Consider the following 14,162-nt stretch of genomic DNA (forward strand, 5'->3'; position numbering starts at 1 on the left):
GATTAGGTTTTAGGTTATGCTGATAAAATCCAACAATTGGGCGAAACTAATTAAAATACATAAAATACAATATGCTCTACATTTTGTTATGCATGTAGTAATAATCGATAATTGATAGCTGATAATTGGTAATTGGTAATCGGTAATCGGTAATTGGTAATTGGTAATTGGTAATCCATAATAATGATAATAAAACATGCTTTAAGTGTACGATTCTAAAATAATTCAGTCATCAGGTAACATTGTTTTGAACACAACTACAGTAACAGAAGCTGAGGTCACGGGCGTGCGCGTAGGCGGGCGCATGGGCGTGGCAGCGGCGGCGGCGGCAGTATAATTATTTATATTACTATAACTATTGTTATTATTATTATTATTATTATTATTAATAATAATGTTACTATTATTATTATTATTATTATTATTATTATTGTGGTTGTTGTTGTTGTTGTGTGGTGCTGTGGATGATGTTGTATGTGATATTGTTGTTGTTGCTGTTGGTTGTTGTTGTTGCTGTTGTTGTTGTGGCTGTGTTTGAGTTTGTGTCGTCGTCGTTGTCGACACGGCAGTCCATTGTTGTTGCATTGCTGGCCGCATGGGCGTGGCAGTGTTGCCAGTTGCTGTTGCTGTTGCTGCTGTTGTTGTTGACAGCAACAAATCATCCGTCTGTGTGTGAATTGTGGCAGTGCTGACGGCTGCTGTCGCCTGCAAGTGACAACAATTGCCATTTGGCAGTGTTGCTGTTGCTGCTGTTGCTGTTGCTGCTGGCAATTGGTATTGTACATTAACTGCGTGAATGGATCACAAATTAGTTTGCTTACCATTCGCCGTGTGGCATTGATTTAGACTTTGACTTTGATTGTGGCTCTGATTTAGACTTTGACTTTGACTTTGACTCTGACTGTTGCTGTTATGGCAGTTGCTGTTGCTGTTGTTGCTGTGGCAGTTGCTGTTGCGTTGTCGTAATTCCAATGATCTTGACATTGGTTTGGCAGTGATCGTTATTGCTCCTTGGCCTGTGGCAGTGTTGCTGGTCAAATTGATAATTCTTCTGGGCAGTTTATGCGCATGTTGTTGTTGCTGCTGTTGCTGCAACGCCAGCAGCTGTTGTTGCTGTCGTGCTGTTGCAATTTCACTTAGGCTGGCCAATGTCACCGCCGTTTTCAATACATGCGCTGGCGGTGGTGTTGTTATGCTTTTTGCTGTTGCTGTTGTTGTTGCTGTTGCAGTCGTCATTGTCGTTGTCGTTGCTCTCGTTCTCGTTGTTGCTGCAGCAATTGTTGCTGCTGCTGCTGCTGTTGTTGTTGTTGTTGTTGCGCTTGTTGCTGATGATAATGATGCTGATGTTGTCGTTGATGATGTTGCTGTTGTTGTTATTGTTGATGGCGTTGATGTGGCAGCTACCATTGGACGTTGTGACATTAAGGCCGTTTGTAGAATTGATGTATACTGTTGTTGTTGTTGTTGTTGTTGCTGATGTTGCTGTTGATGTTCAAGTCTTTTGCTCTCTTCTAAGCTGTTGCTGTTGCTGCTGTTGCTTGTTGCCGTTTTGGCCATTGCCGCTGTGACATTGCTTCTGTTGTTGTTGTTGTTGCCCGCATCGATTGCTGCTGTCGCCGTGCATGTTGCTGAGCTGCGCGCTATTTGATCGGCCGCTGCTGTTAGCGTGGCCAATGTTGCTGCTGCACCGCTTAGCAGCGAAGTCTTTAGAATGGACGAGGATGTAGATGTGGATGCTGTTGCTGTTGTTGTTGTTGTTGTTATTGTTGTGGTGGACAGCAATGGCAATGGCGATGGCAGCAGCAGTGGCTGTTGTTGTTGTGCCTGCTGTTCTGTTGCCCCAATTTCGATCTTGATTTTCGGCAGATCCAACATCAGAGCAACCTGCGCCTGCGCTTGCAACTGCAACTGTTGCGGCCTCGCTCTGGCGCGCGTCAAGTGTTGCTGCTGTTGCTGTTGCTGCTGTTGCTGCTGTTGTTGTTGCTGTTGCTCTTGTTGCTGCCGTTGCTGCAGCTTGCTCACTGGCAACGGCTGATGATTGCTGGCTGGCAGCAGGCCATGCTCAAGCATTTGCTACCTTATGCTCGCCGAATTGAGCACGAAGGGCACATAGAACATTTTACTCTCCAGCAACAAACTGGCCGCCGCTTGGATCTGCAATTGATCCGACAATTGAAGAATTTAATCACATGATCACATCCAAAATTGATTATTCTTAATTCGCGATCGAAGCACTTACCTCGGGTATGTGCGACAGCAGCTCACTGAGACGCGCCTGCGGATTCTGGGGCGATGAACTCTGCAGGTAGGATCGCAACACCTGAATGTAACGCTCCTGTATGCTCTCCAGTTCCACTTCTGCTGAGGTTGTGTTGGACGGAGAAGAGAAGAAAGAGGAGCAAACATAAATACGCGGCTAATAAAGCGGGTGGAGAGTAGAGATCTGCGGGAATGTCTTCAAAATGACCTGTATTCATTTCAAGAATTGTACTAGGTCAAAGAGTTGTCCAACTTCCAACTGTCATAACTTGATCAAAACTGAATAGATTTTTAAACGGAATGTCATTTTGATTATGATTTGGCCTCTAAATTCATTATGTATTCAATTTTTGTTCATTTAGAAAATTTAATTATTTTCGACCAAGATTCGATTTCGATGCTAAGGGTCCCCCCTTTGAAATTTCGAAAATTCAAAATTTTAAATCTCAAGTTTTCACTTTTAATCAACTTCTTATATCGTAATTAGTATAAAACAACACTTTAAACTTGATTCTGAGACCTTTCATTTTTTTTGTAAAAAATCATGAAGAATTGGATAAAAATTTTAACTTGTAAACTGGTTAAATCCAAAGTCTGACCAGCTTCAAACTGTCATAACTTGATCAAAACTGAACCGATTTTCAAGCGGGATATAATTTTTATCATTATTTGGCATTTTAATTCATTCTGCACTTAAATTTTTATTATATTCTTAAAAAAAAATATTTTTCTCTAGATTCTACTAGATATAGATTTCAATCCTAAGGGTCCCCCCTTTGAAATTTCGAAAATTCAATATTTTAAATCTCATGTTTTCACTTTTAATCAACTCCTTATATCGTTATTAGTATAAAGCAACACTTTAAACTTGACCCTGTGACCTTTCATTTTTGTGTAAAAATTCATGTGAAATTGAACAAAAATTTGGACTTGTAAAGTGGCTAAATCCGCAGTCAAACTGTCATAACTTGATCAAAACTGAACCGATTTTCAAGCGAAATGTAATTTTGATCATGATTTGGCCTCTAAATACATTCTGCATTCAAACATTTTTTTCGTAGAAAGTGGATGTGTATGATGTAGGGCGGTAGAAAGGGTGTGTGGTACGAGATCTTAGCTTAAGCTAGATGAACGTACCTTTGTTCAGCAATATGTAAACCTTGAGACAAACATACTCCTCCATCTTCAATTTGATGCGACGAAACATGATCGTGATTTGGGTCATCTTATCGACCATGTGACCCACGTCCAATTTGAGCTGTTCCATGGCAATCGGCTGTCCCATTAGGGTTGTTAGGCAGGTCTGCAGGGTGCTCAGATGCGAGTTCACCTCGCTGACAAACTCCGGATCATCCTTATGCAAAGGCATTGGCAGTTGAGTTGCCGTTGGCGTTGATGTTGGTGCCGGAGAGCCGTGCCTGTTGCTGCCATGATTATTGACATTGGCAGCACCACCAGCACCCGAGCAGGGACTCAGGCTAGTGGCTGTTGCCGCTGTGCCGCCGGATGATGAGCGCTTGCCGTGGAGAGCCTGATAGGCGGCCGTGGTAAGGATGAGGATCTCGTGCCATTTATCGGTGAGCAGTTTGGTATGTATCTCGACGGGTATTTCCAGATAGAAGGGCAGCTTCTTTGTCCACGAGACCAGCTTGTGCACAATGGAGTCGCCAATGTTGCACAGCTTCTCGCTAATTTCCGATTTGTCCTCGAGAAACTCGCTGAAATGCGGCAACGTCGCAATATCCTCCATGGCATCGCAATCGATCAGTGTTTGTATCATGGAGAGCGCATGCTCATAAGAGATCTGTCTGTCCTTCGATGAGCTGACTGCCGAGTCGAGACGATGCCGCAGATGGACAATCTCGCTGGGATTCGTCAGAGCAGTCTTCAGTATGGTGCCATTCATCAGATGAGCTGGCAGCGATGCCTGCTGCTGCTGCTGCTGCTGTTGTTGTTGCTGCTGCTGCTGTTGCTGCTGTTGTTGATGCTGTTGCTGCTGTTGCTGGTGATGATTATGGTGTTGCTGCTGCTGCTGCTGCTGCTGGCTGGCAGTTGGCGGCGGCACGTGATGCGGGGAGGAGAGCGACAGATGCGGCGACGATTGTTGCTGCTGCTGCTGCTGTTGTTGTTGCTGTTGCTGCTGATGTTGCTGCTGTGCTGGACTGTGCATCGGCGGCTGTAGATGCTCCGCCTTAAGCACCGGTCCCAGAAACATCGGCTTCAGATCCCCAGACCCTCCATGACCTGCCAGCAACTTCGATTGCTGATGCTGATGCTGTGCTACTGCGACAGCTGCAGCTAATTGCTGTTGCTGCGGTGACAGCAGATGATGCGGCGACAATTGCGCCGGATGTCCGTGTCCCGCAGCCGGATGATGATGATGGATGGGCGACAGCAACTGTTGTTGCTGCTGTTGCTGCTGCTGTTGCTGTTGCTGCTGCTGTTGTTGCTGTTGCTGCTTCTGGTTGGTCTTCTTGTGCTTCTTGTACTTGACCTTGTACAGATTGTAGACGGCTCCGCTGTTGCGTCCACCCGGCATTCGATCCTCCCGCACGGCTGACAGGGATCATAAAAACAAATATCAAAATTAACTATGTAATTATATTCTATTTGAAAATAATTCAGTGAAACATGATAAAAAGCCAGTCTGCAATACTATATAATGGATGATTAGCTTAAATATTTCTTGAAACTAGTTCGATCATAAGTAAAATTACCATTTAGATAGCATAATTGTCTACGAAGATTGTAATTATGTAATATTCAATTTTTCAAAATAATATAATGGAGTTTAAAGAAAATCAACTTTTTTTTGAAAAAATTTGTAAAGCACAATACATTCAATTAAAATATAATAATTCCTCAAGTGAAGTTTTTCTTCAACAAATTTAATAACATTAAAATTATTATTATTTTTTTTTTTTAAATTTTTTTTTTGTGATTTTGCTAAAACTTGATCTAAAGTTTGGATTTACATCACTTATTATGTGGTTAAGGTGTAAAATCAGAATTTTTATACCCGTTACTTAAAAAATAAGTAAAAGGGTATATTGTGTTCGTTGGAATGTATGTAACAGGGAGAAGGAGGCATCTCCGACCCTATAAAGAATATATATACTTGATCAGCATCAACAGCCGAGTCGATAAAGCCATGTCCGTCTGTCTGTCTGTCTGTCCGTCTGTCTGTCTGTCTGTCCGTCTGTCCGTCTGTCTATCCGTCTGTCTGTCTATCCGTCTGTATGTCTGTCCGTATGAACAGAAGGATCTCAGAGACTTTAAGAGATAGAGTAACCAAACTTTCACGGTATTTTAAAATTAAGAAAAAAAACTCGATAACCGTTACGAAATCAATATACTAAGATTTTTCATAGCCGGTAATCGAAAACTATTGCCGAAACGGTAACTGAAACCGATATTCGTTTCGGTTTGATAATTATAATCGATCCTAAGATGTAAATTTGTGATTTTGATTTGGAATTTATAAATTGCTTAATTTTCAGAATATTTGAGTGTGTAGATGAGATTAGTTTTAGTTCATTTGATGGTTAGATGATGGTTAGGTTAGTGATGGTTTGGGGTTATACTGACCTTGCAGCACCATGCCCTGCTCAATGCATTTCTTAAATCGACAATACTGACAACGGTTGCGCTGTGCTTTGGTTATCTCGCAGGTGCCATCCGCCACGCAGGTGTAGACGCGTCGGTTCTGCACGGTGCGCTTGAAGAATCCCTTGCAGCTGTGAAGAAAGTGCGAAGAGGGGGAGGGGAAATTAGAATGTAACGATATTTTGTTAGTGTTAGTGTGTCTTACCCCTCGCAGGTGATAATGCCATAGTGCAGACCGGTCGCCTTGTCCTCACAGATCATGCAGACCAACGGCTGATCATCCTCGTCCGTGGGCTCGTGTGGCGCCTCCAGGGAGCGACCACTGCCGCTGGAGTTGGAGTTGGAGCTGCCCCATTGCTGCTGGGCGCTGAGATTGAGCGCCTGCAGTTGACCCGGCGGCAACTGTGAGTAATCTCCGGCCCAGAGGCGTTCCATGTTGAGAGCATGCGGTGTCCGGAATTGATGCGGACGCGGTCGCATGTCCTGGATGCGAGTCTGGCCAAGGGAGAGCAGCAGCTGAGCCGCCTCCTCGTTGTTCTGCGGCCCAACAGCACCACCAACACCACCTCCATTGCCACCAACTGGACCTGGCGTGTGCGTGGGCGTAATGGAACCTGTCGAGGGGGAGGAGGCGGTTTGCAGGCAATGTTGCTGATGCTGCTGTTGTTGCTGCTGCTGCTGTTGCTGCTGCTGCTGCTGTTGTTGCTGTTGCTGGTGTTGTTGATGTTGCTGCTGCTGCTGCTGCTGGTGTTGCTGTTGCTGCTGCTGCTGCTGCTGTTGTTGTTGCTGCTGCTGTTGACCTGCTGACGGTGGTGGCGGCTCATAGCCCCAGACCATGGTCCTCACCCCGCAGCTCTCGCCCATGATGACCGTGGGCGTGCCACGGGGCGGCGTCTGCGAGGGCGTCTGCGGCGACAGCTGTGACGAGGATGACGAGGAGGAGGGATGCGGCGACGGGCAGAGGGGGCCACCGATAACCTCCGGCTTGACGCCATTGATGCGGGCATTGCTGAAGCACACCATACGCTGTGCTGCCGCAGCAGCAGCTGCTGCCGCCGCTGCCGTTGGCTGCATCAGATGTGGCGGCAGGCCGGATGAGGCAGCTGCCGCTGCCACTGCCACCTGCTGTTGCACCTCGCTCTTCACGCGAAACAATATGGCCGCATCTCGGCTGGATGGACGCAACGATTGCAATGTTGCCGAATGCATCAGCGATTGTTGTTGCTGCTGCTGCTGTTGGTGTTGCTGCTGCTGCTGGTGTTGCTGATGCTGCTGTTGTTGCTGGTGCGATTGGTGCTGCTGCTGTTGCTGATGATGATGCGGCGACAGATGCCGCTGTCCTTGACCACCACCACCAGCAGCACCACCACCACCAGAGTTTGGCTCCTTTTTGACGCGAATCAGCGAATGCGGCGAATGTTGCTGCAAATGCTGTGGCGATTGTTGCTGCTGTGACTGCTGCTGCTGTTGCTGCTGCTGCTGTTGCTGCTGCTGCTGGCCAAGCAAATGATGCAGATGCAACTGTTGCTGGGTGAGGTGTTGCATCGATTGCATCGACAGCTGCGACAATTGCAGCTCCTGTGGCGGGCTATTCTTGCGCAGCGTCAGCGGCTGCGTCAGTTGCTGATGCAGATGATGTGTCTGCACGATCGCTGACGGCGACAGGCCGTGACCATGCCCACCGCCACCGCCACCAGACAGATGGGCGTGCGCATGTCCATAGCCATGGGCGTGACCCAAATGTTGACCTATCGGCGATGGCGGACTGGCCCGACTAATGTGCTGTGATGAGCTTATGGAACTGGAGCTGCCCAACGATTGTTGTTCACGTTCACGTTCACGTTCACGTTCCCGTTCCCTGTCGCGTTCTCTGTCTCGTTCCCTGTCGCGTTCTCTGTCTCGCTGTGTGGTGGACGATGGCGAGGCGGGCGGCGGTGGCTCCGCTTTAATGCGCGATGGTGTCACCAGCACTGTCACATGTCCCGTCGCTGCCTTCAGTGACTGCTCCTGCTCGCGCTCTCTTTCACGCTCCAGCTCTCGCTCTCGCTCCCGTTCCCTTTCGCGTTCTCTTTCGCGTTCCCGCTCCCGCTCCCTGGAGCGTTCCCTTTGCTCGCGTTCATGCCGCTGCTGTTGCTGCAGATACACGAGCATTTTGGTGGGCGACGCCTGGATGCGTTCCTCCTTGACGCTGCGTATGACGCTCAAATTGCTGGCAGCATTATTATTATTGCTGCTGCTGCTGCTGCTGTTGATCTTGCCACTGTTGTGGCTGCCACTGCCACTGCTGCTGCTGCTGGCGTTCAGCAGGCCATTGGTGGGCGTGCTGCCGCCGCCGCTGCTGACGCTGCAGCTGCTGCTGCTGCTGCTGCTGTTGCTACGGCCCGTTGTCGTTGAGGGCTTCTCCTCGAGCGAATCGGGCGAGGCACGTCTGCTGCCATTGCTCGAACTGGAGGCGCCTCCATTGTTATGTGGCGGCGTCGGCGTGCCACGTGAATTCAATGACAACGCCAATGACAATGCCTCGCCACCAGCAACAGCAGCAACACCACCATTACCACCAGCAATATCTAATGCCATGGGCGGTGTTGCTCTCGTCAGCTCCTGCGGCGGCGGCGACATGACCGTCGAGGCGGCTGCTGCGCTTATCGCATTGCTCGATGAGTGAATTTCAGTCTGTTGTTGTTGCTGCTGCTGCTTGACGGAGTGCAGCATGGATCCGCCAGCCGATCCAGCTGCGCCGCCTTGGTTTGTGGTTGTTGTTGCTTTCGCTGTTGCTGTTGCGGTTATGGTGATGGTGCTGCTGGTACAGGACGACGATGGAATCGCCGATGTTGCTGCTGCTGAAGATGCTGCTGCTGATGTTGCTGCTGCTGCTGTTGCTGCTGCTGATGATAACGACGAGGTTGCTGATGATGATGTGGATACGGCAGCTGTCGCTGCTGCTGATGTGGACGCCGCTGTTGTCACCGTCACCGTCACCGATGGCAATGCCGACAGTGGCAGCGACAGCGGCAGCGGCAGCGCCAGTGGCAGTGGCAGTGGCAGTGGCAGAGACAGCGTCGGCGCCGTGCCGCTGTCGCATAGCTTGGGTGACATCGGCGCCAATAGATCCGGCGACGAGGTGGATGTGTCTGCTATCGATTCACCGTCACTGCTGCATCTTGAATCTATTTTGCGCCGCTTGAGTTTGAGGTCTTGAAAAAGGCTCATTTTATCGAGCTCGCTGTACGGGCCACGGCTCAGTGTCATAATTCCTGTGTTGTCCCGAGTTAAATGCAAGAGAAAGAAAACAAATACGTATACGCAATATTAAAGATTGACCGATTGTTCCCAAGGCAGCGACATATATATTAAATAATATTCCAATTTTTGTTCAGCATGTCAAAATAATAATACAATACCAAATATGCAACATTTGAAATTATTTTTGAGACATATATAAATCAAAACAGAGTTCATTATATACAAATATAGAAAAAAAATGATATATTAAGAAATAGAAAGGTTTTCTATATAGTCAAGGCAGCTATATGAAATTTAAGTTCGATTTATACCAATACCAATTACGCCATCTGTGAGATTGTTTGAGATTTATCAAGAAATAACTAAGTTCGATTTTAACAAATTATTTTCAGCAAGTAAATTTAAAACCATACCAAATATGAAATCAGCGAAATTATTTTAGATATATCAAGAAGAAGTTTATTATCTACCGATAGTGCCAGACATGGCAATATCTACCAAGCTCAAATTTCAGGACTATCTTAATCTTTATTCCAATATTCATTATACCCGTTACTTAAAAAATAAGTAAAAGGGTATATTGTGTTCGTTGGAATGTATGTAACAGAGAGAAGAAGGCATCTCCGACCCTATAAATTACATATATTCTTGATCAGCATCAACAGCCGAGTCGATATAGGCATGTCCGTCTGTCTGTCCGTCTGTCTGTCTGTCCGTCTGTATGAACAAAAGGATCTCAGAGACTTTAAAATATAGCGTAACCAAATTTGACACACAGATTTCTATGTACCCCACGTACCCCAAATTTAAGTCACGCCCCCCTCCGCCCCCGTAAGTCGCAAAAAACCACCACACCCACAGTTTTTAAGATAATACGTTTGTTGTAATAATTAACGTTATATATTAATATTATCTATAATCTCACTTAACCGCAGCAAGATCGGACAAGTAGAACGGGAGTATTAGCTAACGAAAACTATTAATAAAGTTATTATTTCAACACAATCACCTAAAATTATGCAGTAGTTTTTGTTAGGTAGTAAATTCTTAAAAGTACTTTTATATATATTGAAGTAAGTAATGGGTATCCTCTGGTCGGGACCTCGACTATAGCCTTTCCGACTAGTTTTATTTTAGAAAAGATCACAGATTCGAGTATTAAGTTTTAAAATAATCACAAACTTGTATTGTAGTTTTAATTTTTTTATGATCACCAAAAAGAACGGTCTTGGTCTTATTTTGTAAATTATAATAATAGTCAGAAGCGTATTCCTTTATAGTTATTTAAAATGCCAAGCTTACATTTTTGAAGAGAAGTTCACAGATTTGTTGATGCAAATTTAAAAACATTCATTTGTAATCATAGCTAAAAGACATTTCTTGAATTGCTTTTAAGAGAGGACTCTTTAGTTCTTAAGAAGTTCTGTTAAGAAGAGTCTGTCAGTTGTTCTTGTAGTATGTCTGGGATATGTTGATACTACGATTCCCATGGCCATGACTTTGACAACAGTTAATCGTTTCGCATGGGTGTTAACTTGTCAAACTTGATTTGGCGTTTAGAATTTGCGACTTTATTTGAATAACATTTTGGAATACCCTTGCAGAGGGTATATGAAATTAGCAATGAAGCCAGCAAATTGAGTATACACAAATATTACCTATGTAGAGATGATCGATAATTCAAGATCAATTTAGTTGTTGTGCAAATATATTTTTCATATTCGAATTAACTTAAAATCGTTTCACAAAGTTATTATGAATCAGCCTTTCTATAAAATACATTATTAGCTATCAACGCGGTCTAGTTCAGCTTAAGATCTGCCAATCTTGCGTTCTACGTTCAAATTTGCGGAAGTTTTTTTTTTTTTGGTTTTTTTTTTTATTTTGGGCAATTGGTCAAAACAAAATTTGCATTTACTTCCCCACAGTGTCAAAGAAGACATCAAAGATAAACAACAAAACGATACGCATAAGAAAACTGGTTGTGTGTACAACCAATACAATAGATGTGCGAGTATGTAGGGTATGCGGGGAGAGGTGCAGCTCGCCGGCTAATTAGTTGTTGTTGCTGCTCATTCGCCTGTCTTCTCAAGTTGAATAATAATAAAAATACATCACATAAACTCTGCTCAAAATGGGTCAAAACGAATCGACAAATAGATGAATGCGATTGGAGTGAATTGTGTATGGAATGGAATGAGGGGTCGCTATCAGTGCGCATTCCCCGCGTCCAGATAAGCGAATGTGCTGCAATCTGTTGCAAGCTAGAAGTTCAACGATTGGAGGCAGCAAGAGGAAGACGGCAGAGATGGAGCTGAACTTTCGATCGACCAACTGAAATTCTATGCCTCTTGCGCTCGCTCTCTCTCTCTTTCTGTCTCGCTGCCTTAATTAGTGACGCTCTTTAGTTATGGTGCGTTGGCCCAGCTCCATCTCTCCCTCTCCCTCTCTCTCCCTCTCTCCCCCTCTCTCTACCTCTCCCGCTCTTTGTGTGTGTATCTATCTAATGTTGTCGCTACGCATGCCGCGATCATTTGCCGAGCGACGCAACGACAACAACAACAAGAACAACGACGACGACGACGACGACGATACGACGTCGACCATGTCGCGTTTGTGTGTGTATTTTTAAAATTTGACCTATTTTCATTATCAAGCGCAAGATTATTCTAAACAATAAAAACTCAATGCGTGTGCGTATATCTGTATCTGTAGCTGTATCTGTATCTGTAGTTGTATCTGTGTCTGCGTGCTGTTGGCGCGTGGTAGCAACAGCAAAGGCAACAGAAACTACTAACATCAACAACACCCACACACACACAAACACACACACACACACAGAGCAGCTGTTCATGTCGCTTGCACACACACCTGTGTGCCTAAGCAAGAATACAAATAAAGCCACAATTGTTGCTGAAGTTACAGAATTTATTCAACTGCAACGGCAGATTTTTTTTTTTTCTTTCTTTTTTTACAGAATTTATACAACATCAACTGCAACGGCAGATAAGGATTCCATTACGATTCCCTCAAACAATTAGCAGAAAATTACAGAAATTTAAGAACAACACTTGGAAAAAAATAAAAGAGCTATCTACATTGATAACCAGTGAAAAAATATTTTAGCAGCGTTTACGATTATACAAATCCAATCCGAAATATACAGAAAATTGTTGAGATATTTAATCGGATCGCATACAGTTTCGTTTCAGAGCTCTTAAAAACAATTTCTTGCAATCTTAACAGCTCCAAATTTCAAATTTATTCTTAAATAATATGAAAATATATTTAAAAATCTATCGCAAAGAAAACTTGAGAGTTTATGCCAAAAACTGTAACAGCCAAATATGTATAAAATCTTTAAATTACATTCTGAAGATCAGAAAACATTGCGAATATACCAACAGACCCCGAAATTTTGTTCATATATTTAACAGATCAATACTGTTATCTTAAGTGAATTTTGGACAACTAGAAACTCGTTGATATTAAGATATACTTTTAACAAATATGTAAAAAATTATATAGATAGCAATTTCAAAGATCAGGAGAATTTGTGTGTAGATTTTCAAGAGCAGATTTCTTAACAATTCCCCAAGATTCGACAATAGTTGATATAAATACTTATGTAAATAAAAGATCAAGTACTTTAAGGGTAAGCTTTAAATATTCTCGAATATTCTCTGCAAGTTTTTTAAATTTCCTACAATTAAAATACTATCGATAAGCGATAGTAACACATACTTTTGCCTCAGTGTAGCAGGTGCATGTATAAAAAATAGAAAATCAAAAATACATATGTGCAGCCAAGTTTCCTGGGCAATGCAATAAATACAGCGAGAGAAGTGGTTAATAATGGTCTATCGATATCGATTAATAAAGTTACTTATAAATACTAGGTAAAAACAAATACGCACACACACACATACATATACAAATAACGTGAGTATGTGTGTATGTGTGTATGCACATGTTAGTGTAGATTTGATTTGATTAGTAAGTTAGAGTTTTGTTAGTTTTTGTCATATTGCAATTTACCTATGGATGTCATAATTTTGTTGGTGCCGATTCGTTTCTTGAATTTGGATTGCAAAAGAAAACGTAAAAATTTTGTATGCCGATTGGAAAATTGTTTATTTGTTTGTTTTTGGTTTTCAGTTTGCTTTGTAAGGTTTTCAGGGTAATTTCTTATGCTTGATGCTGTTCTTGTTGTTGTTTGCTTTTTTTTGGTGGTTCTTGTTGTAGTTGTTGTTGTTGTTGTTGTTGGTAATGGTGTTGGTATTGTGGTTGTGATTGTACTCGAGGTAAGCATTTAGGATCTGTAATAGGTGCATGCCGCACTTGCCACATTGCGGCAGGGTCTGGACAAACGACAAAATGAATATTTATTTAATATTTTCCTATTCTTTTTTTTTTTTTTTTTTTTTTTGATTTTGAATTGAATGATCGTATGTATTGATCAGTCAATTCAGCTATTGCCAATGTGATATATATTTTTTTTGTTTTTGTTTTTCGTATTTGTTGTCATTTTTGCTTTTGTTATTGTTGTTGTGTAAATTTTGTTTTCAGATTTTGTGGAATTTTTGGTTCGCGTTTCATTTGTCACTTGTTTTTGGTTTGGTTAAGTGGATATTTTCAAGGGCTGTTGCAGGGGGGTTTTTTATACCAATAGGTGTGTGTGTGTGTGTGTTCGTGTGTGCAGAGGGAGGGGTGGACGAGCGGGCGGGGTAACGATCTAAGGATATTATGATACGAGTTATGATATGAGAACAGAACGAAAAAATACTAACGGCAAATGGGCGGCATACGAGATTTTTTCTTATAATAATTATTGTAATTATTGTAATGAATATTGTTGTTGTTGTTATTGTTATTATTATTATTATTGTTGTTGTTGTTGCTGATATTGTTGTTGTTGTGAGAATTGCACTTGTTACACTTTTGACTGCAGGCATTTTGTGTTGCCGCCTTTGTTGCCGCCGTGCAGGGAGCTGTTGCTGCTGCTGCTCCTGCTGCTGTTGGCGCTTTTAGAAGAAAGTCATTTGCTTGCTGCT

General features: G+C 43.3%; 1 protein-coding gene across 1 annotated transcript; it reads right to left on the reverse strand.

Annotated features, from left to right (window-relative positions):
• Window positions 1–2,073: 2,073 nt before the first annotated feature.
• LOC117786598 (hormone receptor 4) lies at window positions 2,074–9,119 on the reverse strand. Its single transcript, XM_034624938.1, has 9 exons — window positions 8,410–9,119; window positions 8,000–8,181; window positions 7,610–7,885; window positions 7,239–7,537; window positions 6,071–7,205; window positions 5,848–5,996; window positions 3,397–4,815; window positions 2,240–2,358; window positions 2,074–2,154 (listed from the first exon to the last, which is right to left on the reverse strand). Exons 1-9 carry the CDS (start codon window positions 9,112–9,114, stop codon window positions 2,074–2,076), a joined length of 4,365 nt encoding a protein of 1,454 aa, XP_034480829.1. The 5' UTR covers window positions 9,115–9,119.
• Window positions 9,120–14,162: the final 5,043 nt, after the last annotated feature.

Source organism: Drosophila innubila, chromosome X, assembly GCF_004354385.1.
Source record: "Drosophila innubila isolate TH190305 chromosome X, UK_Dinn_1.0, whole genome shotgun sequence".
NCBI lineage: Eukaryota > Metazoa > Arthropoda > Insecta > Diptera > Drosophilidae > Drosophila > Drosophila innubila.